This window comes from Equus asinus, chromosome 2 (assembly GCF_041296235.1).
Source record: "Equus asinus isolate D_3611 breed Donkey chromosome 2, EquAss-T2T_v2, whole genome shotgun sequence".
NCBI classification, from domain to species: domain Eukaryota; kingdom Metazoa; phylum Chordata; class Mammalia; order Perissodactyla; family Equidae; genus Equus; species Equus asinus.
The window spans coordinates 122,800,387-122,826,617 of record NC_091791.1 but is presented as its reverse complement, the minus strand read 5'-3'; the positions used below and the strand labels follow the sequence as shown (position 1 = coordinate 122,826,617).

The window sequence follows — 26,231 nt, the reverse complement described above, 5'->3', positions numbered from 1 at the left end:
CAAGAAAGTCAGGACCCAGATTAAAATCCACCCATTACCAGCTGTGTGACCTGGGGCAAGTCACCTTCTCTGAGGCTGTTTCTTCATCTGTGAAATGGGATAATAATACCAAGCTCTATAGACTGAAGAGGCATTCATGGAATAATCATATTCAGTAAATGATAAAGCATCCAGCACAACCCCGGGCACAGAGTAGGTCATCAATGTCTTTCTTCTCCCTCTGTCCACCATCCCTTCAAAAAAACACACACATTGTCTTTCTCAGGAACCACACCCAACATCTGAGAGCAGCAGAAGCACATGATTTAGAATCAGAGAATGAGGTTAGAGCCTTCTTTTCTCCTTCCTAGCTGCGTGGCATTGGGCAAGTCCCTTTGGCTCTCTGAGCCCAGAGTTTCTCCTCTGTAACATGAGAATTGTTTCCCTTCACCCTCCTCACAACATTATTGTAATAGTTCAAGTGAGAGGGCCTTATTTAAGGCGATGGCAATAGCGATCAACAAGGATTTATTAAGGGAATCTTCTAGTCAGGTTGGTTGCTTCTATTTATCACCTGTAAAAGGAGGGACCTCCCAGAACCAAAAACACAGTCTTCTTTGTAGAGGTTCTGGCTTTTTTACCCGGAACACCTGGTATGCAAATGAACAGCATGTTAGCTGTGGTAACAGAATGTACCCGAGCAGGATCTGAACACACACAATTCTGGCCTGTTTGTGGGCAAGGTGGAATCTAGGGTGGGAAGAAGAACTTTTGTAGTAGTCATTGCATGGTTCGGAGAGGGTTTCAGGTTCCCAACTCTAACATGGGAGAAAGGGGAAGTATAGATGGAGAGAATCTTATCAAGGCCTGTCTTTGTTCTAAGACTCCACATTCTCTGAAATCCCACATATCCTGCCTTCTTTCCCAAGGTTGAGGCCCCTATCACATGTGTCCAATACAAACAAAGGCTGATGATGTGGCCTCTGAAGGCTGGTCAACAATCCCCTGGGGCTCTGAGTTTCTTCCTGCCCGTCTGGTAACAACTCATTATGCCTCTGATGACTCTCACGATATCAACAGGGGGGCTTGTCTGCTTAGCTGATGGCTGCTATTCTCACTGACAGGTGGCAGAATAAAGTTGGAAAACCCCAACCAGGAACCTCAGGTATAAAAGGAAAATGTGAAAACATCAAGGATCATCTGCCAAACTTGGACCCCTGCTCCTACTGGAACCCCCAACCTTCAGCCTAAGCAATGATTCTCTAAGTGTGGTCCCGGGACCAGCAACATCATCATCATCATTTGAGAACTTGGTAGATGCCCACACTTTTGGTCCCCAGACCTACTAAATCAGAAACTCTAGGGGCGGAGCCTCCCAAGCGATTCTGACGCATTAAAGAAACAAATTTTGTCCCCTCCATCAAAATCCAAGTGTGGAAGAGTGGGCTGAGCCAGCCCGAGTCCAGGCCAAGTTCTGCCAGTTCCCAGCTGTGGGACTCTGGGCAAGTTACTGAAACTGTTTCCTCACCTGTAAAATGGAGATAATACCTATAGAACCAGTTATCCTGGGGTTAGAAATAACACATGTACCACCTGGACCCCTAAAAAGTACTTAGCAGTTGCTCCATTTGCTGCTGGTGGATGGCATTTGTTTAAAAGCCCCAGAAAACATCCTGGCCTTTGTCCCAGTATATCTCTGGACACAGTAAATCCTTTCAATGTGCTCAAGTCTCACTGTTAGTACCTACAAACATAGGTTCCCTAACTGCCACACAAGAGGAGCCAAACAACAACTGGAACCCCAGGCTTCTGGAAGGAAAGGGTTTTTATTTCCGATGATATCAGCTGGGAGACGAGAGTGAGCCCTCAAATTCCTCTCCTTTCCTCTGGTCTCCTCGAAAGAGGGGAGGCCAGGGGTTCTAAAGGTTTGCAAGGAATGTGGCTGTTTGTAGATGGCAGGGGGGAGTCAGTGGCCTTGCCGGTGGGAGCTTTCCAGCCAGCCTGCATTCCACCTTGGGACACCGCTTGCAGGGAGGAGGAGGAGATAATAAGGAATTCAGGCGGCTGTCCTTGACCCTGTCTGTCTCCAAGGCATCTTAGTGGATTCCGGAGCCAGGGAGCCAGAGAGTAAGTAGGGAAAGAGTGCTTTGGTTTTAACCCCATATATGCTGCCTTTAACGTAGGGGAACTGATAGCAGGGCGGGCATCATCACGTTTGTATCCGGGGACTCAAAGAAAGGTAAGCAAATCCCGTCCTCCTCCCTAAGGGACCCGGAGGGCCTGAGACGCCCTGCCCCGGCCGCAGTCAAAGACCAGAATGGCTTCCCTGGGCCTGGCCTGAGAGGGGCCTCAAAGGTCAGCTGGACTGACCCCCTTCTTTTCCGCGGAAAGCTGGGGTCCAGAAGGGCGTGGCCAAGGTCGTGCAGCAACAGGTGGCAGAACTGGGCCCCGGCTGGATCCCCACACTCACAGTCCAGGGGTCTCCCCTTGCTCCTCGCTGACGCCCCTGCCCCAGGCCACGGGGCTCCAGGATCACTGCACTCGCTCCCACGGCACCCCTCGAATGGATGTGCCCAGGCCCTGCACCCTCACGCCCGCGCGACGTGGGTTCCCGCCGGCCGGAAGTCCCAGGTCAGCGCCGCCGACGCTGGCGCGGGCACCCGGCAAGCCGGGCAGCGCCTCACGCGGCCAGGCCGCCCCCTGGCGGGCCCGGGACGCCGTGCAGCCGGGGAGCGGGGTGCCCACCCTCTTCCCGCCGTGGGGCGGAGTCGCCGCCGCTCGCGGTCCCGCTCCCCGCCTCCCAGGCCCCTGCCCCGCCTCCTCCGGGTGGGCGGCGGGGTGGGGTGGGGCGGGCCGCCGTCGGACGCTCTCCGCCGCGGGGCAGGGCCGCGGGCGCGGGGCTCCGGTGGCCGCTGATGGGAGGCGGCGTCCAGGCGGGCAAGCAGCGACTGCGCCGGGGCCACCATGGGAAACAAGCAGACCATCTTCACCGAAGAGCAGCTAGACAACTACCAGGTGAGCCCGGCGTGCCCCGAGCTCGAAGCGGCGCCCCTCTGCCCCTCCCCTCTTTCTCCCGTCGCTTGCCGAGGCCCGAAAGCCGGTTCACCAGGTTCAAACCCTGCCTCTGCCTTTAGGTGGAAGCGTGACCTTGGGCTGGTGACTTCTCCGAGCCTCAGTTTCCCCACTCGTGGAATGAGAGCGCTTTCAAGTTAGAAGATTCTCCAAGGCGTGCCTCGCTCCAGCTACCCCTTCTTCCCTCCCCAATTCAGCCTTCTTACTCTTGTACCCGGGCTGGACCCCAACCCCTCCCCAGCCTCCCATCCCAGCGCCCACCTTGGCAGGGAGATGGAGAGTCAGCAAATGTGGGCCGGACGGAGGACCCCGTTTCTCCTCCTCCAATCCCGGGAAGCAGCCCAGGAGAGTGAGTCTCTATAAAGCAGAAATGAGCTGGGGCCCTATCTGGGTTGGGAGTGAGCTGCATCAGTCTCCAATGCCGTTTTAAGTTAGGGGTGTCTTTTTTATCCGTTAGAGTCTCTCCATCTGGCCCAGCATGGAAATAATTGGAGCAAGAAGGCAAGCCAGGTACCAGTCTTACATGGTCACCTCTCCAAGCTCCCTCAGGCTGGCAGCAGCCACCCCCTTAAACCGTTCTAGGGCCCCCTGCCTCCAGAGCCAGGGAGCTGTCCAGATCAGCGGTCCCAATGCCCTCTCACCCATGTACAAACTTTTCTGTGGTTGCAGCATGAAGCCCAACCCCCTGACTTGCCCAGAGCACTGGCCAGCCTGCCCGGTTCCTCCCCTGCCCTGTGCGCTGCAGCCACCCCAGAACTACCCTCAGTTCCCTAACACCAGCAGGCTCTGTCCTCCTTCCCTTTGCCCGTGCCCTGGAATGCTTCTTCCCATCTCCAGATGATCTCTCCCATCCTTTAAGGCCCAGCTCTGATGCCTCTTTCCTGACTCTCCCAGGCAAGGGGGGCCGGACTGTGTTGTTGCCTGTGTGGAGTGTGCTGTGAGAAAGATGAACACCAGCAGGGTCTCCGTAGGCGCCTGCTGCTTTCCTGCGTATTTATTTTGGGATCGGGCTTGAAGTGTGGGTCCTCTGATGTGGGCAGATGTAAAATAAAGGTCCCCTCTCATCCAGTAACAGATTTCTCAGCTCCATGTGAGGCCGTGAGATGGAATGGGGGGGGGGACCACATTCATGGATGTCTAGCAGGCATTGTGACTGATGCCCTCTATGCATCAACTCATTTGATCATCACAGTGAGGTGGATTATTACCCCATTTTACAAAAGAGTACACAAAGGCTACGGAGCCATTCAGCACCCTGCCCATTCAGGGCTCACACAGGAATGTGAATCATGAATCCAAGGCTCACTCTTTTTGCGGGGGTGGAAGGTGGGCTGTGTGTGCTCTTTGTCCTCAAGGCACTCACTGGCTGGAGAGACAGACCCTTACCACCATGTGGCCCTTGTCAGAGGCAGGTGGCAGAGTGTGCTCTAGGGGAGGGCAGTAATGGGCAGTGGGAGACTAGCAGGGAAGGGGGGCTTTTGCTTTGACTGGAAGTTTCAGAAATAATGCAGCACTTGAAAGATAGGATTTTGCCCAGGAGGTCCCAAAAGGAGGCATTCCAGGTGGAGGGGACAGCTTGGGTAAAGGCTTGAAGGTGGGCACAGACAAGCCGGTAGACCATGCTCAGAAGTAAAGAGTAGTCCTGTGGGGTTGGGCAGCCCGGGTTCCTACTCAGGCCAGCCTGGCATTGGGTTATCCTTCGGAACCAGTCCCAGGATTCTGATGCTTTGCTAGAGCCTGGCTGGACCCCATCAGGGCCGGGGAGGAGAAGGGAGAGCTGTGAAGCCTGAGATCCCCACTTCTCCCTCCCTCTGACTCCAACCAGCCACCAGCCAACCAGGGGCAGCTGGAGGTGACCCCAAGTTATAGCCAGCCATTCCCCCAAGTGATCCCCTCCCCAGCCCCCAGGTGCCAATGACTTCCAAAGTTCAGGTTTCTTCCCAGACCACTTCTCTGCCTTCCAGTTCCATTCCCCAGACCTCTCAAACTCCCAGAAGGGATTCACTGCCTTCCCCGGAACCCACACTGCTCCTCCAGCTGTTCCAGCTCTGCTCTCAGCAGCCTACATTTTCCATTAAGAACAAGTGCTGTAACTCAGCCTCCATCAGGTCTCATCTGGGGATACCCCACAGCCTCCACAGGGATGCCTCCACAGCCAGAGTCCTGGGCCTGGCCTCCTCATCTCATGCGAACTGAAGGTGTAACTACTTCCTTGCCCACCCCTCCTGTCTGCCCTCTTCAGCCACCCATATGCTTCTACCACAATCCCTTAGTTTTCTCACTCCACCCCCTTTCTTCCTTCCCGCTTCCCTCCTAGCTTCCTTCCTGCCTTTCTCTTTCTTTCAACAGACACAATTGGTATCCCATTGTAAAGCAACTTTTTCTATAAAAAGAATCCACGGACAGAGACTTGCATTGTATTAACCAGTCTCCTTTGCTGTAGGAGACCCTAGGGAGTTGTCCGTAGGACATGAATGCCTGGAGCAGAAATGCAGGATATGAGAGATCTTTCTAGAACATGGGCATGACCCTCTCCTCTCCCTGTAATTCCACTGTGTCTTGGGATAATAGCCTGAGTGGAGTCCAGAGCAGAGCTTACCCTGACCTAGTCTGGGCTCTGCCAGCCCTCAGCCTCATTCTTATTCCCCTCCTCTTGCACCCCAACTTCCAGGCATACTGAAGGGCTTCTAGCCCTCACCTCTGGCCTTGTTCTCATGGCGCACTCCCCTCCCCTCTGCACCAACCCAGTCTGGCCCATCTTTTTGTCCAGGTGAGGCCTTACCTCTTTAGGAAAGTCTCCCTGGCCCCCTCCCCCAAATCCTTTTTGTGGACACAGAATGGTTTATACCCAGTCACCACTGTCTGTTTATACTCTGTCTTCCTTCCTGTGTGTCCCCTGCCCAGACACACAAGAGGCCCTGGAGGATGTTGTCGAGTGAATGAATGAATGAATGAGTGGTTGTTAAGGCATGCCTCTGAGGAAGGGAAAGAACTCCAGGGATTCTGAAGTCCTGGGTTCAAGTCATGGCTGGGCTGTATACGCTGTAGGCATTAGTAAGCCACTGTCCCCTTCTGGGCCTCAGTGTCCCCACCTCTAAAATGGGAATAGGGGCCGGCCCAGTGGCACAGCGGTTAAGTTCGCACATTCCACTTCGGTGGCCTGGGGTTCGGATCCCAGGTACGGACATGGCACCGCTTGGCAAGCCATGGTGTGGTAGGCATCCCACATCTAAAGTAGATGAAGATGGGCACAGATGTTAGCTCAGGGCCAGTCTTCCTCAGCAAAAAGAGGAAGATTGGCGCAGATATTAGCTCAGGGCCAGTCTTCCTCAAAAAAAAAATAAATAATAAAAAATAAAATAAAATGGGAATAACTACTAACCCTGCTGTGCTCATGTCACAGGGCTCTTGTGGGCATCAATTGAGCTGTGTGGTGGTCAGCTGGGCAGTGCTGAGGCCTGAGCTGGCAGAGCTGGATGGAGAGACCACTTCAGCTGGGACTGGCTGTGGCTCGGCTCATGACCACTGGCACAGGCAGAGCAGGGATGTGTGAGATGGACAGCAGGGAAGTGGCCTGAACAAAGCAGCCCTTCAGTTGAGTTTTGGAGAGTGGAAAGGATTCAGAGAAGGGGAGTGCACTCCAGGTGGGGGAACAGGGTGAATATAGGCTTGGAGGAGGAACTCCAGCCTTAAAGGGCATAACCTCTGAGCCTCCACTGTAAAAGCCCAGCCTGCCCTGTTTTCTGCTACCCCAGAGTCCTGAAGGCCCACCTCTGCTGGGCTGCGCTGCCTCCTTCTCTCGCTCCTACCCCTCATGACTCTGACTTGAGCTGGGACTCTTGCCTGAAGACCTATCCCTATGAACTGTCAGGAGGCAAGCAGTGACAGGGACATTTGCTCTCAGTGGATTATAAGGAAGGCTTCTTGCAGACGGATGGCTGTAACTCCCTGGGCAGCTGAGTATATGGAGGGGGTGGGGATTTTGTTTGGCTACTTCAGAGTGGGGGCTGACATGGAGCTGCAGGCTCTGAAGGGATGCCTTTGAGACATGGGGTAGTGGATGGAGCTGTTGCACAAAAGAGGGAGAGAACCTTGGCAAGCTGTGGCCAATAGGCTTCCTTCCCATTATCTCCTTTGCTCCCCTCACTGCCCCTTTCAGAGAGGCGGTATCCCATTTTACAGATGTAGAAACTGAGACTCAGAAAGGTGAATGACTTGCCTAAGGGTCCAAAGCAAGACAAGAATTTGAATCTGACTACAAAACCTTTTCCTCTGCTATGGTGCTACACTACTCAGAGCCCTAAGAAGCTTTTAAGGCACTTGCCATGTGCATCCCCTGTGAGCTGCCTCCCTGGGATGAGTTCCAGGGAAATAAGTCAACAGAAGAAAAAGCAAAACATCAGTCGATGAGCAGGTTCATGGCAGCTCTATTGGTAATGTTGAAAACCTAGAAATAGCTGTTCCTAAATGTTTAGAAAGAGGAGAAAGGTTAGGTTAAACGGAGCCAGCCAGTGCCTTCAGTGAGATATTCTGCAGCCAGTGAGATGATAATGGAACTGCAATGGAAAGTTTATGTGGAAAAGTCTGTTCACTCATCCCGCCAGCCTGTCTTGAGCACCCACTGTGTGCCAGATACAGGAATACACAGCAGAAGCAGGACCAGGAGTGGTTGGTGTACGATGGTCATGGGTGGACTGCGGCTCTGTTTACGGTCAGTGGGCAGTAGTCAAGAAGCACATAAGCCTGAGTTCCAGCCCAGCCCTCCTGGGCTGCGTGTGTAATGTAAGGCAAGCCATTCAACTGTGCTGAGCCTCAGTTTTCCAATCTATAAAAAGGGGAGAGAATGCCTGCCCCTCCCCCATAGGCTAGTGATGAGATTAAACAAAATTGGCTATTCAGAGGCCCCACAGAGCAGGCCCATGGTAATCGTGGACTGGTTGTGATGTGGTTCTCAGCCTGGGCTGCACATTACAATCGCTTTGAAAACTGCTGATGGCTGGATCCACCCTCAGAGATTCTGATTTAGTTGGTCTGGGGTCTGTTGGTAGTGGTGGGAGGGGGCACAGGGAGTTTAAACAGCTCCTCAGGTGACTCTGCTCTATAGCAGAGGCCCTCACACTTTAGTAAGCACAGCATCACTGGGAGGGCTTTTAAAAATGCAGATTCCTGAGCCTCACTCCCAGGGTTTCTGATTCAGTAGGTCTGGAGTGGTGCCTGAGAATCTGAATTTCCACTAAGTCCCCAGATGATGCTGATGCTGCTGGTCTGGAACCACGCCTTGAGGGCCATTGATGTAGACAGGTGTAAGTAGTTGTGATAAGGGACCAGGGTCTTGTGAGAAGCTTTTGCATCTCTCTGCCAGTGGAACCCTCAAGTCAGGACTCAGATACTTCATTTCCGACCCAGGGATGGGAGAGAGGAGAGGAGATGGGGAAGAAGGAAGAAGATAGGTCAGGAGAAAAGAGAGCAGAAGCCAAGACCTCTCCCCGTTCCGAGTTATGCTGACACCTGCCCTCCCCCCCGCCACCAGGCTGGTTGGGAGAGCCTTGGCCCTTTCCGCTGAGCACCTTCAGGCCATAGAACCAACCCTGGGGCCAAGGGAAGTCTGTACCCGGAAGGCTCAACTAGGCTACCTTTGCTGCCTACTCCACGTTTCTGGGGTCCGCTGAGAAATCAGCCCACACAATCTCTAGTCTGTCTGAGTCTTAGGCCTGCTAGGTGGGGAGTTCTCTGTCCATGCTGGGTAGGGACGGGGGCACTGCTTCCCCAGCCTGAGCCTTTCCTTGCCCCTACAGAGGAGCTATTGCTAAAAGCAAAGCGTAGCCCCGCAAGAGAAGCTCCTATATTTCCAAGAAGGGAAAGGCAGCATGGGGGTCCTTAGTCTAACTCCTAGGAAGCAGCATGTGGCTCAGAAAGACAGACTTGTGGGGCCAAATGGGGCCTGGAAATTCCCACCAATTTTCCCCTCTTCAGCTCTCCTGCAGGTGCCCAGTGGAAACCCTAGATGTATGCATCCTGTGGGCCTCCTTTCTTGGGTCCTCCTCATTGTACAATCCAATTGCCCCAGTGCCCAGCAGCTCCAGGTCTCATCCAGTGCAAGCCTGGCTGTCTGCAAGCCTGGGCTGCAGCCTTTAGCCCCTCATCAGAGGCAGCTCTGGTCAGCATACCACCCTAGGAGGCCCCACGGGCTCTGGGCTCTGCAGATCCTGAGGCGCCTTCTTCCCTCATGCGGAGGAGCCAAACAGCAGGGGATAAGCATAAAGGCCCTACAAGGTTGGGCATTTTACCAAGTGCTGGGTCCTTTTCACCTCCGTACTTCCCACCAAGGCCTGGCATAGTAGCCATCATCACCAAGCAGGCCAAGCTGTGGACAGAGGTGGCAGACTATGAGTGGCAGGTCATCAAGACAAAGGCCAGAACCCCAAGATGAGTTTATAATCTGGATGACCTCAGGACCAAGTGCTGCCCCCACCCTGAGTAATGCCTACCTGGGGGTCCCCAGCAGCTTCTGCCCTTGTCTCTGTCCAGATGCTACCAGTTCCTCCCTGCCTACCTCCTCCTCTCCCGCTTACTTCCCCATGCCTCTGGCCTCTCCACTGCCTTCCTCATGTGACCTCATCTATTCCTGTGGCTTCAGATGCCAGGTAGATGCTGGTGCTTCCCCAGTCTGTGTGCCTGGAACTCACAGTCTCTGAGCACAGGGCTGCGGCCCGTGGCCTCTCAGGACACACACCACACAACTCCACCAGGCACGATTCTCAGGGGCTGCAGTGTGGATGGCGCCCCTGCAGCTGCCCTCTGTGGTGACCCTATCAGTCCTCACTCCTGAGTTTGTCTCCTGAGTTCTCCCAGCCACTTCCCCATGGTATCGCACAGGGTATCCCACTGACCCCACAAATTAATGACATCCACCTCTGAACTCTCCATCTGCCCTCTAAAAGCACTCCCCCAAGCATGCCTCCCAGCCCCCGCATGCCATGCACTCAGTTCCCTGGGTCAGGCTGAAAGCTCCAGGAGACAGGTCCTGGATCCACTAGACTGCTATCCCCAGTGGGCGGAGACAGGAAGGGGTAGTAGGGACTCTTCTGCCCCCTGTCCAGTGCTGCTCCTGTGAGGCTGAGGAAAGAAGAAGCGTGGGACCCATACAACCAACTGTGTGTGTGTTTTCCCTCTACAGGACTGCACCTTCTTCAATAAGAAGGACATCCTCAAGTAAGTGTGGCTTCTTGTTCACTCCTTTGGAGCTGAGACGGGGGCAGGGGTGGGGGCTGGGGACCCCCACCTCATGGGCTGGCTGCACCAGCGTGAGCTGAGGAAGAGCTTCCACCTCCGTAGGAGCCAAGTACAGGCTGCTGTGTGAACTCAAGAACTTCCCACTTGCCCCTGGACCCAGATCCTTCTGCCAGGAATTGAGCATCTGCTTACTGAGTGCCAGGCCCTGTGGTGGGTGATGTCAGACACATTTTCATGTAATTCTCACTGGGACCTTGTAACAGGAGAATCCTTTTATCCTCACTACACAGATGGGGCTTAGCAACTTGGCTAAAGTCATATAGCCAGGGACTGAAGGCCTGGCCTCTGACTCCAGGCCCCTTGCTATTTTGCTGTATCCTGGGGCCTGTCAGACTAAGGGGTCCCTGTCTCTTAGACTAGGGGTCTCTAAGGACCCTCCAGCTCTGGCTTTGATGTCCTCCCACTCCTATGAAGCCCAAAAGTCAGCAGCATGGCCTACAATGCCCCCACCACCTTTGAGCTGTCCACCAGGGTCTTTTCCCTTTCCAGGACATCCCCTTTCTTTGAGGGTGGGGGAGGTGGGCCTAGATAGGAGAGATGAAGGGATTGGCAGCCTCAGAGCACCAGGACCAGACGGTGAGCCGGACTCACAGAATGCCAGGAAACCTGGCCCCACGGGCCTTGCTGGGCCCCCTGCCTGGGCTATCAAGTGGCACTAAAAGCCAGCAAGGTCTCAGGATCACTTTCCCTGGAGGTCGATGGGCATGCTGGGGCTAGAGCCTGTTACAGCTTCCCCGGAGAGCTGTGGTTTGTCATTGCCCTGACCACTCTGCTCAGACAGGCAGTGTCCCTCGCTGGGCCTTTCCTCTCTGCCCAGGCTGCTCTTCCGACCTGCTTCCACTTTTACCAGAGAGGCAGAGTGAAGGGCAAAGCACCCAGGCTTTGGCATCAGCAGATTTGGGCTCTCCTTCCACTGCCCAGCTCTGTAGCCTTGGGCAAGCTTGGAGCCTCTCTGAGCCTCAGTTTCTTCTGTAAACTGGAGATAATGATACCTCCCCTCATAGCATTGCTGAGAGGCAGGAACACCAGGGTGTGGTGTTTGATAAATGAGATTTGGTCTGTAGCTTGAGTGATGTGTGGGATGGGGTCCCGTTTGGACAGGATGCTCCTTAGAACTGTAATAACAGCCATCATCCCTGGCATTTCTTTGGTACCTCTTACCTTTCAAGTTCTTGGCACAAATCCCCACTTAAGCCTCACCACGTTCATCTTCTGTTGCAGGGAACTCCCACCATCCTGAACTCCCACCTTTGTAGATACCAAGCCCAGAATGCTGTCTTCTGAGGCCCACGACAATTGCTCTTTTATTGAGGAAGATTGGCCCTGAACTAACATCGATGCCCATCTTCCTCTATTTTATATGTAGGACACCTGCCACAGCATGGCTTGACAAGTGGTGCATAGGTCCACGCCCGGGATCCAAAACAGTGAACCCCAGGCCACCAAAGCAGAGCCCACGAACTTAACTGCTGTACCACCAGCCCGGCCCCCTGACCATTTCTATTCTGGCAACAGCAGCTCACCCCTAGGTCTTTGCATGCTGTCTCCGCTTCCTGGAGTGCCCTTCTTCATCACCTCTACCCACTGCCTTCCTACACATCCTTCAAGGCCCAACTCCAGAGTCATCTCCCCAACTCCCTGCCACCCCAGCTCTCACAGTTACTCTTTTAGGGAGTTCTGTGGGTTCATGTCTCAGGTGCCCAGCTCCCTCAGACTTGCAGTCAGGCAGGACCCAGGCTCCCTGTGCCTGGCATTGGGCATGGTACCTGTAAGCCACAGTGAGCACTTGAAGAGTGTGGGTGAAGGATGGTAGGGTTGGCCAAGGGGAGAACATTCCAGCTGGAAGTAGCAGGGTCAAGGACACAGGCCTGCTTCACCCCACCCCCACCCTCCAGTGGTCTTACTGAGAGAGCAGGGTTGCCCGTGGGGGAGGAGGGTGGCTCAAAGGCCAGGCCAGGAATTTAGACTCACCATGATATGCCTTTGGGGGTTGTCCCTTGCCCCTTGCAAATGGTGAACCCCTGGCAGATGGGAGCACTGGGGATGGGGTCCTGGCTCCCCACAGCCCTGGCCTGCCCAACTCTGTACCCTTCAGCACCTTAGCCTCTGTAGCTCAACCAGAGCCCAGACCATGCCTGGGCTCCAGAAAGGGGGAAAGGATCCCTCCTGGCAACTGGATGCCCCTCCTGAGTCCCCTGCTGCCTGCTCTGTCACTGGTTCATTCAGGCTCCACCTCTGTGTCTGCACTCATTGGGGACCCAAGGGACCAGAGCCAGTACTTTTTCTGGGAAGTAGTCATGTGGGTAGGGGGATGGGATAAAGCCCCCCTGGGAGCAGGAGTCCTGGGATCTGGTCCCCACCGTGTGGCACCTGCTGTGTCTCAGTTGCCACATTAGCATGGGGATAACAGTGCTCCCTGGAGCTGTTTTCTCACAGGCCCCTGTGGCTGGGCGGGCCAGGGTGACAGTGTCATTCCACAAAATGCAGGGCTGCTTGGAGTTTTGTTGCCGACCCATCTGCCCTCAAGAAGGGTGGTGAGACCAGGCAGCGCTTGGGATTACTTGTTCCTGGAGGGACCAGGCATGGCTACGATAGCTCAATTCCGGTTTTAGCCCCTTCACTTTTCTCCAACCTCCTCTCTGGGCCCCAGCAAAGACTGACCACCTCTGCCAGGCTAGCCCTCTCTACTATCCACGTCTCAGGTCCAGGTGGGACAACAGAGGCCTAGCTCCCAGAGAGGGCAAGGAGCAAGGAACTCCCCAGCAATACATAGCAGGTCAGTGGCAGAGCCAGGCCCCAGACCCAGGGCCTTCCTCCCAAGGGCCTTTCAGTGCTGCTTCCCCCACCCCCACCCCCTGTTTGGTTTCTTGGTGAGCTGCATCCTGAGTACGACCAGATGGTGAGGAGGAAATATGAGCAGTAGGTGCTTCTTTGCAGCATGGGGCCCAGCGGTCTGGCTGCCTTGGGTCAGTGATACCCAGTCACAGATAACCCTTGGGGAAGTTCTCTCCCTCCGCCCCTCCTCTGCCCTCCCCCACAGGTGGATCCAGTTGCTCCCTTGAGCACAGCTCTTCCATCCCCACGCTGAGCCTGAGTGGGCAGCACCCCCATTTGGCCACCTTTCTTCCTGTAGGTCAGAGCTTAGTACTCTGACTCCTGCTTGCCCCTCCTTATTCCTCAATAAATGGGACACGAGTCCTTGTCCCCTCAGTACAGAGGCCCACACAGCTAGCAGCCCAGGGTATTTGCCTGTTTGTCTATTTTATTTTCTCAACCTTTTAAAAACTTTGTATAATCAACTTTAATTTTCTATTCCACATGTAATACATGATGACTGTAGAAAAATTAGAAAATAAAGCCAGTCAAGAGAGGACCAGGGGCTGGCCTGGTGGCGCGGCAGTTAAGTGCCCACGTTTCGCTGTGGCAGCCTGGGGTTCAATGGTTCGGATCCTGGGGGCGGACATGGCACAGCTTGGCAAGCCATGCTGTGGTAGGCGTCCCACATATAAAATAGAGGAAGCTGGGCACGGATGCTAGCTCAGGGCCAGTCTTCCTCATCAAAAAGAGGAGGATCAGTGGCAGATGGTTAGCTCAAGGCTAACCTTCTGCAAAAAAATAAAAATACATTTTAAAAAAGAGGACAAAAAATTACCTATGATCTTACAACTCAGAAATAACAACTGTTAACCTTTTGGTGTTTTTAACCTTTTAGTGTGTATTGTGCCAGTATTTTTCTTTTGTGTGTTTATCAAAAAGTTGGGTCATGTTGTTTTGTAATTAGCTTAAAGTTGTTTTTCTTTAGGCAAATTGTAAACATAGCTAAAAATAAAAATGATCCCACCACCTGAATTCATTTAGTGGGTCGTTTTAGTTACAACGTTTCGCCATTATAATGAGCACTGTGGTTACTATCCTTGTGATAGCATGATGTGCACCTACACATCTGAGATTACTTCCTCAGGGTAAATTTCTAACAGAGATTTCTGGATCAAGAGGTATGGACAGGGCCGGCCCGGTGGTACAGCGGTTAAGTGCGCACGTTCCGCTTCGGTGGCCTGGGGTTCACCGGTTCAGATCCTGGGTGTGGACATGGCACCGCTTGGCAGGCCGTGCCGTGGTAGGCGTCCCACATATAAAGTAGAGGAAGATGGGCACAGATGTTAGCTCAGGGCCAGTCTTCCTCAGCAAAAAGAGGAGGATTGGCAGCAGATGTTAGCTCAGGGCTAATCTTCCTCAAAAAAAAAAGGTATGGACAGTGTAAGACTTTTGGGTTTTATGGCTAGATTGCTCTCCAGAGGTGTTGAGCCAGTCTAGACCCCCAGCAGCCGGTATGAGTTCCTGTTTCTCTACTTCCACAATCACACTGGCTGCTATATCTTTTTTGTCTTCTGTCCCCAAATCATTTATTGAGTATCTCAAGAGTCTCAAAACTCAGCTGTGTGTAGAAGCCAACATATACTGTAAATAAATGCAGCCATCCAGTCCTTTGGGAAAGCATTAGGACTGGGATCTGCGGAAATAGCTCCTGAGCCCCACCTGGTTGTTGCCTGGGGGAGTCCAGGCCCAGCGTGATCAGGGAATCCAGGGTTTTCATGTAAAATCTTTTTTTTAAATATTGTATCTTATTTATCTATTTTTTTAAAGATTTTATTTTTCCTTTTTCTCCCCAAAGCCCCTTGGTACCTAGTTGTGTATTTTGGTTGTGGGTCCTTCTAGTTGTGGCATGTGGGATGCCGCCTCAGCGTGGCTTGATGAGCGGTGCCATGTCCGCGCCGAGGATCTGAACCAGCAAAACCCTGGGCCACCAAAGAGGAGCACATGAACTTAACCACTCGGCCACGGGGCTGGCCCCTTATTTTTTATTTTTCCTTCTTCTCCCCAAAGCCCCCAGTACGTAGTTGTGTATTCTAGTTGTGGGTGCTTCTAGATGTGGCATGTGGGACACTGCCTCAGCATGGCCTGATGAGCGGTGCCACGTCTGCGCCCAGGATCCGAACTGGCGAAACCCTGGGCCACCGAAGCGGAGCATGTGAACTTAACCACTCGGCCACGGGGCCAGCCCCTCATGTAAAATCTTTTAATTTGTAAGTGTTGGCAACTACATTTTAAATTATTATTTTAACTTAATTATTTTTACATGAAAGCTAGGCAGGAATATGGATCACCAACCAGCCTGTGACTTCCAGAAGAATCCATCTTCTCCCCATTGATTTCAAGTGCTGTTTATCATGGACTAATCCTCATTTATAGTCGGGTCTGCCTCTTTTACCAATCTGCCTTGTCTATGTCAATGTCTAGTCCATACGATTTTACTTATTATAACTTTAAACTATGTTTCAACATCTGATGGGGCCAGTGTTTCTCCAACTGCTCTTTTTTCAGGATTTTTCTCCCTACTCTCCTCATTTATTCTTCCAGACAGACTTTTGAATCAGGCTGGCAAGTTCTCAAATAAATCCTTTGCAGATTTCAATTAGGATTGTATTCATTTTACAGGAAAATTAAGAGCAGATTGTCATCATTACAGTGTTAAGCTTTTCCAGTCAGGATATAGAGTTAGTTATCTATAGAACACGTAGGGAGTTATCTGACTCCCTAAATATTTTATATCCTTTGGTAAAGTTTCATGGTTCTCTTTGTACACGTTTCATATTTATTTTATACTTAGTTGTTTTGGTTTCTTTTTTTGTATTGTGAATTAGATCTGTTTTAGATATCATATTTTTGAATAGGCTAATGCTAATATATAGAAAAACTATTGTGTAGAAAAGCTACTGAGTTTTTTCTCATTCAAATTGTTTGTTTGTTTTTCCCCCAAAGATTGGCACCTGGGCTAACATCTGTTGCCAATCTTCTTTTTTTTAATTCTTTTCTTCTTCTCCCTGAAGCGCCCCCAGTACATAGTTGTATATTCTAGTTGTAGGTCCTTCTGGTTGTGCTATGTGGGACGCCACCTCTGCATGGTCTGATGAGTGGTGCCATGTCCATGCCCAGGATCCGAACCAGTGAAACCGTGGGCCACCCAAGTGGAGCGCGTGAACTAAACCACTCGGCCGCAGGGCCGGCTCCTAGATTTTATTTTTTTATTTTTTTTTAAAGATTTTTATTTTTCCTTTTTCTCCCTAAAGCCCCTCGGTACATAGTTGTATATTTCAGTTGTGGGTCCTTCTAGTTGTGGCATGTGGGACACCGCCTCAGCATGGCCTGATGAACGGTGTCATGTCTCTGCCCAGGAACTGGCGAAACTCAGGGCGGCCAAAGCCGAGCACGCGAACTTAACCACTTGGCCACGGGGCCGGCCCCCAAATAGTTTTTAAACTGATTATTTTTGGTTTTCCAGCAAATAATAGTTTGCCTCTTCTTTTCTAATATTTCAATATACTATTTGACTTCCCTGACAGATTACACTGGCTAGCACTCCTGGGGGAGATGTCATGTCAGGTTGTGATGGTAGGCATCCCCCTTTGTGGGAATGCCTCTAGTATTTCATGATTTAAGTGTGATTTTAGGTGTTGATTTGAGATAGTATCTTTCTGTTTCTGTTTTACTAAAGATTTTGTTTTTTAATTGACGAAAGTAATACATATTTTAAAAATGCTTTTATTTTTATGTTTATTAATAAATACTTTAAAAACTAACAATTCAGAAGCAGGTAAAAAAGTGAGTTGGCCTCCTTATCACTCCTGTCCACTCCCACCTCACAGGGACCATCAGTGTAAACATGTGGTGTATACTTCTCAGCTGTTTTTCTGTGTCCATACAACCATCTAGTCATAAATGCAACCATCAAGTTGATCAAAATATTCTTTTGCCTGTTAATATGATTTATTGTCACAGATTTCCAAACATTGATCCATCCTTGCATTCCTGGAATAAATCCTACTCGGTCCTAGTGTATTACTCTTTCGATGCTGTTGGATTTGATTTATCAATATGTTATTTTATAAGATTTTTGCATCTGTATGTGTAAATGCCATTGGTCCATTTTGGATGCTACCTGTTGGGTTTTGGCAGCTGGGTTCTTCTTGCTAACTTTCCAAAATAAAGTAGGAGGTTTTTGCTTTTTTGCCCCATGCTCTGAAACAGGTCAAGTAGCATAGGTATAATTTCTGCTCCTGGATCTTATGATGGGACTAATATGTAAATTGTCTTGAATTCAGTTGTGCCCTTTGTTGGGAGGAAAGGTAACAGGGATGCAGTTCTTTAGCTATTTTTGGAGTTTCTCCCACAGATTCAGCTTTCCAAATTCTCCTGGAGTTTTCCTAAAAAAAAATTCCCACATCACCTTAGTCATAGAGTCAGAACAGATCTGTGTCCCAGGGCAGAAGTTGGCCTTCCCAACCCAGAAGACAGTCCCTCAACCCTGCCGGCCTCACAGCCCCTCTCCCAAGTCCCCCACTTGCAGGGAGCCCCTGACATGCAGGCAGCATAGTGATAGCTACCAGTTAAGGGTCAGGTGGTTTTACTTATGTCATGCTATTTAATCCTTACAAGTGTGAGGGTGGTAGGACAATCCCTATTTTACTGAGAGGGAAATTTATTCACGGATTGGTTAGCCCACTAGCTAGTGAGAAATGTAGGCAGGGCTCCAATCCCAGTCTGACTTCAAGCTCCTGCTGCAGCCACCCCACATAACTTTGGCAGTGTAAGGCAACCCCCAGAATCACCCCAACATCATATCCCTTTTTTTTTTTGAGGGAGATTAGCCCTGAGCTAACATCTGCTGCCAATCCTCTTTTTTTTGCTGAGGAAGACTGGCCCTGAGCTAACATCCATGCCCATCTTCCTCTACTTTATACATGGGATGCCTACCACAGCATGGCTTGCTAAGCAGTGCCATGTCTGCACCTGGGATCCGAACCAGTGAACCCTGGGTCACCGAAGCCAACGTGCACACTTAACTGCTGCACCACTCGGTCAGCCCCATCAACATCATATCCTAACATGTCAAGTTCAAGTGGGAAATGTAACCGTTAGAAATTCAACAGGTCTGTCCAAAGTACATGAAACCAGATGCATAAATTGTGATTTGTAAGTCCTGGTTCCATGTTAGGGGACAGTGTAAAAAAGGGCAAATTTTTCCTCAATGCAAAAAGTAAGAGCAAAGAAAGTTGTCGAATGCCCCCTGTGGAGAGTCCCAGTCCCTGTCATTCAGCTATCTGCTGACCCTCTCCCACCTAAAGAACCAGGTTTGGGGTTTTTTCCTTTCAGCTTTGTGTTTCCAAGCCACGGAGCTTCCTTGTGATTTCAGGCCCTTTTATGGGAAGGCGTGGCTGGGAAAGTGGGCTCACGGCATTCTGCTTTGTGTTTGCCTTGCACATGCTCTGAACCAGGTGCTGGCTGATGTGCTAGCTAGGGTGGCCTGGCTTGTAGGGAGGAGCCAAGTGGTTGGAGTCCAGAGGGCCTGGTCCGCCACTCGTTGGCTTTGTAAACCAGGCAGGCACTTAACCCTATGAGCCTCAGTTTCCTCACCTGAAAAAGGGAGAGACTGATATCTACCTCTCAGGGTGTTTTGGGGATTAAATTGAGTAAAGTAATCCACACGAGATTAACCCAAAGCCTGGCACAGACTTGGCACTTACTAAATGGTGGCTGATGTTATCTACGTGAATGGGCAAGTAGTTAAATGCTCTCTTGGAGAGGACTGGGCAGCAGGGCGACAAGAATTGGGTGGAACTGATGGGAGATTGGGTGGCTGTGCTGAAGGACCTGCTAATGGTGAGCCTAGAAGTGTGTCATTGAGTAAGGCCACTTAGAAGAAAGCCAGGGTTGATCTGGCTTTGGGGTAGCAGGGCTGGCAGGGCCCCAGGAGATATGAGGTCACACCTTGGTCCAATCCCCAACTGCCCTGGGCCTCACCTTGGGCAGGTTACCTACCACAGCCCCCAGTCAATGCCCCTTACACTTGTCCCCCCATCTGGCAGCACTTCACGGACACAATTTCATTTGAACCTAATTTGTACCTGTCTGGAAGTGGGAGTGGGGGGCTATTCTCTGGGATGTTAGGGACATGGACAAAGTGACACAGGGCAGAAGAGGACTGACTAATGGGGGAGGAGTTTCCAATTGAGATGGTGTCAGGATGCCTCACACCCTTGAGGATCTGCACAGCATGCGGGGAGGCAGATGGGCCTGACAAGCAGGGCAGGAGGATGGGAGGGAACTGGGGACCTGACCTGTCAGCGAGGAGGGCCAGGCCTCCTAGAGGAGGACAGTGGGCTTGGTCCCGATGGCTCCCAGCTGGGGAGAGGTTGTGAGTGGCCCATTCACAGAGGCTTCCTGAAGATGTCAGGGCTGCTGGGAGCTCTTGCAGAGACCCACCCCTTGGGGCCTAGCTTGGGGACTAGGGGCAGCACCTCGGCCAGAGCTTCGACAGCTTCAGGAGTCGGGGGTGGCAGGAGCAGCATGGGGTGGGGGAGGGGTTAATACTTTCTGCTCTGGATTTCCAGTCCTGGGTTCCAGCCGGATCCCTGATACTTCCTAGTTATATGGTCTTGGACAATAGTCACTCTTAACCTCTTCAGGGCCTCAGTTTGCCCAGCTGTAAACTGGGGTCACAGTGCATCTGTCTGCACAGTCGTGGGAGGGAGAATTAAACAAGGTGATGTACCTGGCACATGGCAGACCTTAAGAGAGCCCAAAGAGGGAAAAATAAAAATATCTTGTTTCAGGCCCCTGGGGGTGGGGGATGAGGGTTGGGCATAGTGGTGGGTGTGGGGTATGTGGTGGAAACAGGGCCAGGACACAATCTGGTTATCAGCACAGGGGTCTGGGCAGAACCTGCTTCCTTCCCAAACCCCACACCCTGTGGGCAGAGCAGTTGGCCTCCCCTTGACCCCTCACTTGGCCCCAGGCCAACATGGGTCTCCGGTGCGGAAGGCCAGGGTACAGGCAGATGGTATTGGGCTATCAGAAGCTTGGGGGTTGCACCCCCTCCAGCACTTTCCTCTGCTTCCCTTGCAGGCTCCATGCACGGTTCTATGAGCTGGCCCCTAACCTCGTCCCGATGGACTACAGAAAGAGCCCCATTGTCCACGTGCCCATGAGCCTCATCATCCAGATGCCGGAGCTCCGGGTATGTGAGAGGCCACTACTGCTGGGCAGAGCAGGAGAAGCATCTAGAGAAGGCCAGGCAGGTGGAGACGGGGAATCTGCCCCTCTGGATGGGGCAGGGCAGCAGAGGCATCCAGAGCTGGGTTGACCCCCAGCTCTACCCTTTGTAGCTATGTGTCCCTAAGTGGATCGCTGAACCTCTCTGTGCCTCAATTTCCTCATCTACACCGTGTTAATAAATGTGCTGTGTTGGGGGCCCCTTCAGAGTGCAGTATCGGTGCTGCCCTACACTCTGCAGAGCTGTTGGCACAGCTCACTTGCTCACTCCTTTGGTAAATGTCCAGTCTGCTGTCTTTGCAGACCTTGTATCTGCTTTTTTAGATAAATTTTCTGTCTCCACCTTGTCTGGCTATGGCATCTCACAGCACAGCCATCCATAGCATCATTCTCAGACTTTAATGTGCCCAGGAATCATCTAGGGATATTGCCAAAACGCCCATTCAGTTTCAGTAGGTCTGGGGTGGGGCCCAGGATTCTGTTTTTCTAACAAGCTCCAGGTGAGGCTGATGCTGCTGGTCCTCAGCCCAAGGATATATTTGACATAAAAGTCTCATTTCATGAGTTTCTTATCCATAATATACATACAGTGCACTCCCAGCAGTAAGAAGGCATTTGGGGCATAACTCTACATGGCTGTGGTATTTTGCAAATAGCCCCTCGCCAGGCCTGGGATGTGTGACTCTGGGGTCAGGGTACCGCATGGCATCCACTTGGGCCCTGTGCCTTTGTTGTGACCTCAGTCCTGAGGGACAATGAGCCGCAAGCTCAGCCCTGGACAAGTGCCCAGCCTGCCTAGAGAGGGACTTGAGAGCAGGCTGAGGGTCATTGGAGAGAGTGAGGCACTTGGGTAGGAACCACATGGTCCATCCCTGAGCCACCTGGGCTGGGCACAGAGTCGGGGTAGCCAAGTGCTGGCCCACCTCGGGTGGAGGACTCCTGGAGAGGCGAGCCCAAGTGATCTGGGATCAGAAGAGGGAGTCGATGGAGGCTCCCCAGAGGAGGCAGCCTCTGGGCCGGTCTAGGAGAATTCGTAGGAGCTGGGTGATTGCTGGCCTGGGGTCAGACTGGCCCTCTAACTCTTGTCCCAGTCCAGTTATCTGGCCATTTGGGGCCCGACTTCTGCCTCCCACTATCCTGGCCTGACATGGCCTGAGCTGAGGGCTGCCCATACTTGGGGCTATTGTCCCCACATGAGCTAATGCCTCCAGTGAGCACACTTTGCCTCTGCTAAGCTCTCTGTGCTCATCTTAATGATGCAACAAGATGTAACGTAACGCCGAGCTCTTACAAGTGCCAGGCCTCATACCAACACCTTACATACTTTAACGTAGTCAACCCTTTCACAGCCCAAGTAAGTAGGTGCTATTATTATTCCCATTTTACTTATGGTGAAACTGAGGCTCAGAAGGATTAGGTCGCTCATCCAAGGTCACATAGGCTCTAAGTTCTCTGGCTCTGGAGTCCGTCCACTTCACCTCCACCCATGTTGGTTGCTGCGGTTGTTTTCCTCAGGAGAATCCCTTCAAGGAAAGGATCGTGGAGGCTTTTTCCGAGGACGGCGAGGGAAACCTCACCTTCAATGACTTTGTGGACATGTTTTCTGTGCTCTGTGAGTCGGCTCCCCGCGAGCTCAAGGCAAACTACGCCTTCAAGATCTATGGTAACAAGGGGCTGGGGGAGGGGCCATGATGCTGCGAGTGGTGGCATTCAGGTCCCTTGGGCCATCCAGTACTGCTTGCTCCTGCCCCTGGGATGCTGGGGACACCAAGAACACTCTGAAGGGTGCCTGTCCAATGGGTGGGCCAGTGGTGACAAAGAGTGCTTGAGAGACATCTGTGAGATCCTCAGAGCAGAGGAGAGAGGAACCCACCCGCCTTGGGTGGGTGGTAAATGTGAGGAGAACTCACAGGTGGTGACATTTCTGCAGGGCCTGGGGGACAAGAGATTTACTGACAGGAGAAGTTGGCGTGAGCGTACCTGGTAGAGCGAGCAGCCTGTGAAGACTCAGGGAAGCAGGAAAGTGCAGGGTTTGATGAGGAGATGGGGAGAGGAATGTGGTGGGACGAGGGGCGGTGTGAGTCAGGAGAGGTCATTGCAACTGGGCTGTGGGGAGCCAACCAAGGAGTTTGGACTTGGTGCCCAGGGCACCAGGGCCACTGCAGGGTTTCAGGTGTGGCAGGGCAGTTCTATGTTCTAGAAAGATCACTTGGCATCCTGGTGGTGTGAATGGGAGGAGCTAGACTGAGGCCAGGAAGTAGAAAGGAGGCCTCTGCTGGGTGGTGAAGTTCCCAGAGGCCCCCCATGCTGCCAGTGGTGGGGCTACCTCATTTCACCCTAGACCAGCCCTCGGTCCTGCTGTCCCACTGTCCACCAGAGGGCACCAGGTACCCATGAAACCCATGCCCATGGTTCTACAGCGCTAAGAGAAAACTTCTCATCACATAGCTTACCCGTTGTGTTGGCCTCCAGACTGGTGTCACATCCTTACATACTCCTCAGATGGAAACACCAAGGCCCAGTGAGGGGCTGGGACGTGTCCTGAACCAGAGGAGACACAGACAAACCTCCTGTCCTCACCTTTGATCAACCAGTGGATACCAAGGCAACAGACCTACTAGGAGCTGTTTTTTCATGTTTATTTCAGAGGATTTTGGTCTGTGTATCCACATTGTGTTTGCATATCAGAAACATAGAACCCACATTGTCTAGCTTCCACAAAGCATGCCTGCTTTGGCTCACATAAAAAACTTCTTGAGGGCCGGCCCGGTGGCACAGCTGTTAAGTTCACATGTTCCACTTCAGTGGCCCAGGGTTTGCTGGTTCAAATCCCTGGTGTGGACATGACACTGCTTGGCAAGCCATGCTGTGGTAGGCGTCCCACATATAAAGTAGAGGAAGATGAGGACAGATGTTAGCTCAGGGCTAATCTTTCTCAAAAAAAAAAAAAGGCTTCTTGAATTCTACCCGTCATCCATCTAGTCTTGGACCTCATGGCATTCCCTCCTGGGAAGGGCTCTTGTCACAGAGATGGGGAGGTACAGAATGCGGCATGGGGACATGTAAACATGTAAAGAGAGAACCAAGGCTCCCTTGCTGTCCTGGGCTGTGGGGTGCAGGGGAACAGGCAGCTGGGCACCTGGGGAGACTTGGGGTCTGATCTCTAGCAAGAATCATCCCCTTCCTGGGCCTCAGTCTTCCCATATAAAATGGGCACAGGAATCTCCATCTCGGCAACCCTACAAGAATCCAGTCAGCCAGCTATTCAGCTAGCAGATCTTTCCAGAGAGCGTACTAGGCACCACTGCAAGGCAGAGATGCATCCCGCCTCGTGTCTGCCCAGGGGGTTCACAGGCCAGTGTTGAGATGGGCAGTGCAGGGGACCTGAACTTGGGCTCTGGGATCCAACACTGACCAGGGATGTGACCTCTTGTCCTTTCTAAGCCACTGTTTCTTCATCTGTATAGTAGGTATTCTAATTGTACCTACCAAATAGGCTGGTTTTGAAAATTAAACAAGACAGAGAATGCATTGCTCGTATTAGCGGTTATGCTCTTCATCACTGCTACTGTTAGTATCAGGCTTTGAGCAGTGAGCCAGGACAGCTCAGTGCAGGGAGCCCTTATGTCTAGAAAGCTCCCACCACCAGGAGGTGAGGTTTGAGCCCAAACTTGAAGGGTAAATAGGCCCTCTGGGCGGAAGAAACGTCATGTGTGAAGATCTGATAGGTTGGAAAATGGTCAGAAGGGTGTTGAGTTCACTGATGGGCTGTGCGGGCCTCAGTGCTCTGAGCATTTTGCTGAGCTTTGGGGCAGTGGTAGTGACTTCTGCCAACTAGAATCAAACTGTGTTCCCTGCTCTGCATGTACAAAGGCCAGCCATGAGGCCTCTCTCTACAGGCCTGAGTCTCCTGACCCGCGTGTCTGGCTGGGGGCCTGCTGGAGGCTCTGTGATGCTGTGTAGCAAATGCAGCTGTAAGCCCAGTCAGAGTCCCGGCTCTACCTCTGAGCAGCCCTCCGACCTTGATTCAGTCTCTTGGCCCTTCTGGGCCTTGGTTTCCTTAGCTCTAGAGGGAACACAGCGTCCACTGTGGAGCACGGCTGGGGGGCCATTTGGCCTGGGCCCAAAGTTCCCAGGAGGCCTCAGATTTGGACTTTTGAAGTGTCTCAGGCCAAGGTTGTGCATGTAGTCACTATGGGGGTGTGAGGAGGCTGTGTATGTGGATTCGTTGAATGCAGTATTTAAGATGTGCCTTGTGGGTGAGTCCCTTTGGTCCCTGTTGGCTGGGGACAAGAATCCAGTGTCCCCAGAGTGTGCAAGCAGAGGCTGATGGAGGTGTCTGGTGTGACCAGCTTGGAGGAGAGGTGATGCAGGGTGGGAGCCAGGTCTGGCCTGAGTGTCTCTACCCCTCGCCCCACAGACTTCAACACCGACAATTTTATCTGCAAGGAGGACCTGGAACGGACACTGGCCCGGCTCACGAAGTCAGAGCTGGACGAAGACGAGGTGGTGCTTGTATGCGATAAGGTCATCGAGGAGGCCGATCTGGATGGCGATGGCAAGCTGGGCTTTGCTGACTTTGAGGATATGATCGCCAAGGCTCCTGACTTCCTCAGGTGCCCCCCCTGAGGGGCTGGCTTGGGCAGGGCAGGTTGAATGCAGGGGCCACAGCCAGGAATCCTGGCCTTCTGGGACCCCCATGGGGGCTGAGGCCCTGTCATTGCTCAGGAGAGTAGTGGTACCTGGCAGGCCTTGTGTGGGCCAGGAGGCAGGAGGTCCAGCTTCTCTAGGTCCAGCTTCCCTCAATGTGTGACTCGGAAGTCCCCTGACCCCTGCAGAGCTGGACTCTCTGGTGAAGAATACAGATTCAGGGCCCCTTTGATTATGTTGGGGGCTGGAATCACTGGGGACAGCTCGGCCTCCATGCCTTCCTTTCCTCAGTGTTGATTAATTGTGTCCTCTGCATCCTCCCTAATAAACTGTCCAGGGTTGGGCACGGGGCCTGCTTGGCTCTTTGCTGAGGAGCCTTATCCACCTGCCCAGAGCCTCTCACTCTCTCTTGCTCTCCCTCTCTTTCCAGCACTTTCCACATCCGGATCTGAGGACAGTGCAGGTCGCAAGGGCCCAGAAGCCCACCATCCAGCTCTGCTCTCTCCACGAGTGTGACCTCCAAGCTCCCCAGGAAAGGAGCTGTGGCCTCCGGGGTTTACACCCACGAACATTTCCTGGGCCCTTCAGCAAAAAATCCTTAACCAGGGAAGGGAGGATGTGAGGAGTAGGGCCCTTCCCATGTCTCCTGTGGTCTGGCCCCAGGACCCATGGCCCCTCCTCAGGCCCTCACTCTGTCCCCCCGACCTCCCCTACATCCTGGTCCTCTCCCCATCAGAAATGGCCACACTGAGAGGGGAAGGCAAAACACCTAACAGGGCAGGGGGTACTGACTTGTCTAAGTGCCAGGCAGACATGCCAGTCCCCCAGGGCAAAGAGGGAAGAAAAAAAAAAAGAGAGGACAAGGTTTTAACAAGCTATGCAATCTCTCCAAAACACACAGCTGCCCTCTGCCCCCACCTGTCTTATGCCCTCCCCCTTCCCAAAGTGAAGCTGTGTGAATGGTGGGTCCAAGGGCTCTGTCCCTGTCTCTGTCTGGTTCCTGAGTACCACCCCATTCACCCTCCCCAGTGGTGTGGAGTCATCACTGGTGTGTGCTGTCCATGGGTTTGTGAACTTCTGGTAGTAAAATACTTTCATGTCCCCGTGGTCTCTGTTTCTGCCAGTGT

General features: G+C 52.4%; 2 protein-coding genes across 15 annotated transcripts in view; one reads left to right on the top strand and one right to left on the bottom strand.

Moving 5' to 3' along the window:
• Positions 1-2,693, bottom strand: part of IDH3A (isocitrate dehydrogenase (NAD(+)) 3 catalytic subunit alpha) — a 40,214-nt gene extending 37,521 nt beyond the window's left edge. For 2 of the 6 annotated variants that reach the window (XM_070504381.1, XM_044763824.2), the window contains exon 1: positions 2,450-2,664. The gene's annotated coding sequence lies outside the window, so the exon portion shown is untranslated. Of the gene's footprint in view, positions 1-64; positions 234-2,449 lie in introns of all 6 variants that reach the window. The other 4 variants (XM_070504379.1, XM_070504383.1, XM_070504382.1 and 1 more) reach the window with 4 other exon arrangements.
• A 114-nt stretch (positions 2,694-2,807) lies between these two features.
• CIB2 (calcium and integrin binding family member 2) lies at positions 2,808-26,205 on the top strand. Of its 9 annotated transcripts, XM_044763856.2 has the most exons (8): positions 2,839-2,994; positions 3,114-3,400; positions 3,509-3,561; positions 10,229-10,263; positions 20,308-20,419; positions 21,970-22,117; positions 24,875-25,070; positions 25,535-26,205. In XM_044763856.2, the coding sequence occupies exons 2-8, from the start codon at positions 3,325-3,327 to the stop codon at positions 25,554-25,556; spliced, it is 642 nt and encodes a 213-aa protein (XP_044619791.1). In that variant the 5' UTR covers positions 2,839-2,994; positions 3,114-3,324; the 3' UTR covers positions 25,557-26,205. The 9 variants fall into 9 exon arrangements, with proteins under 9 accessions (XP_070360486.1, XP_014711907.1, XP_014711904.2 ...); XM_044763842.2 differs by lacking the exon at positions 3,114-3,400 and having other exon boundaries at positions 2,819-2,994; positions 21,970-22,066; XM_070504386.1 differs by lacking the exons at positions 3,114-3,400; positions 3,509-3,561 and adding an exon at positions 10,387-10,494 and having other exon boundaries at positions 2,836-2,994.
• Positions 26,206-26,231: the final 26 nt, after the last annotated feature.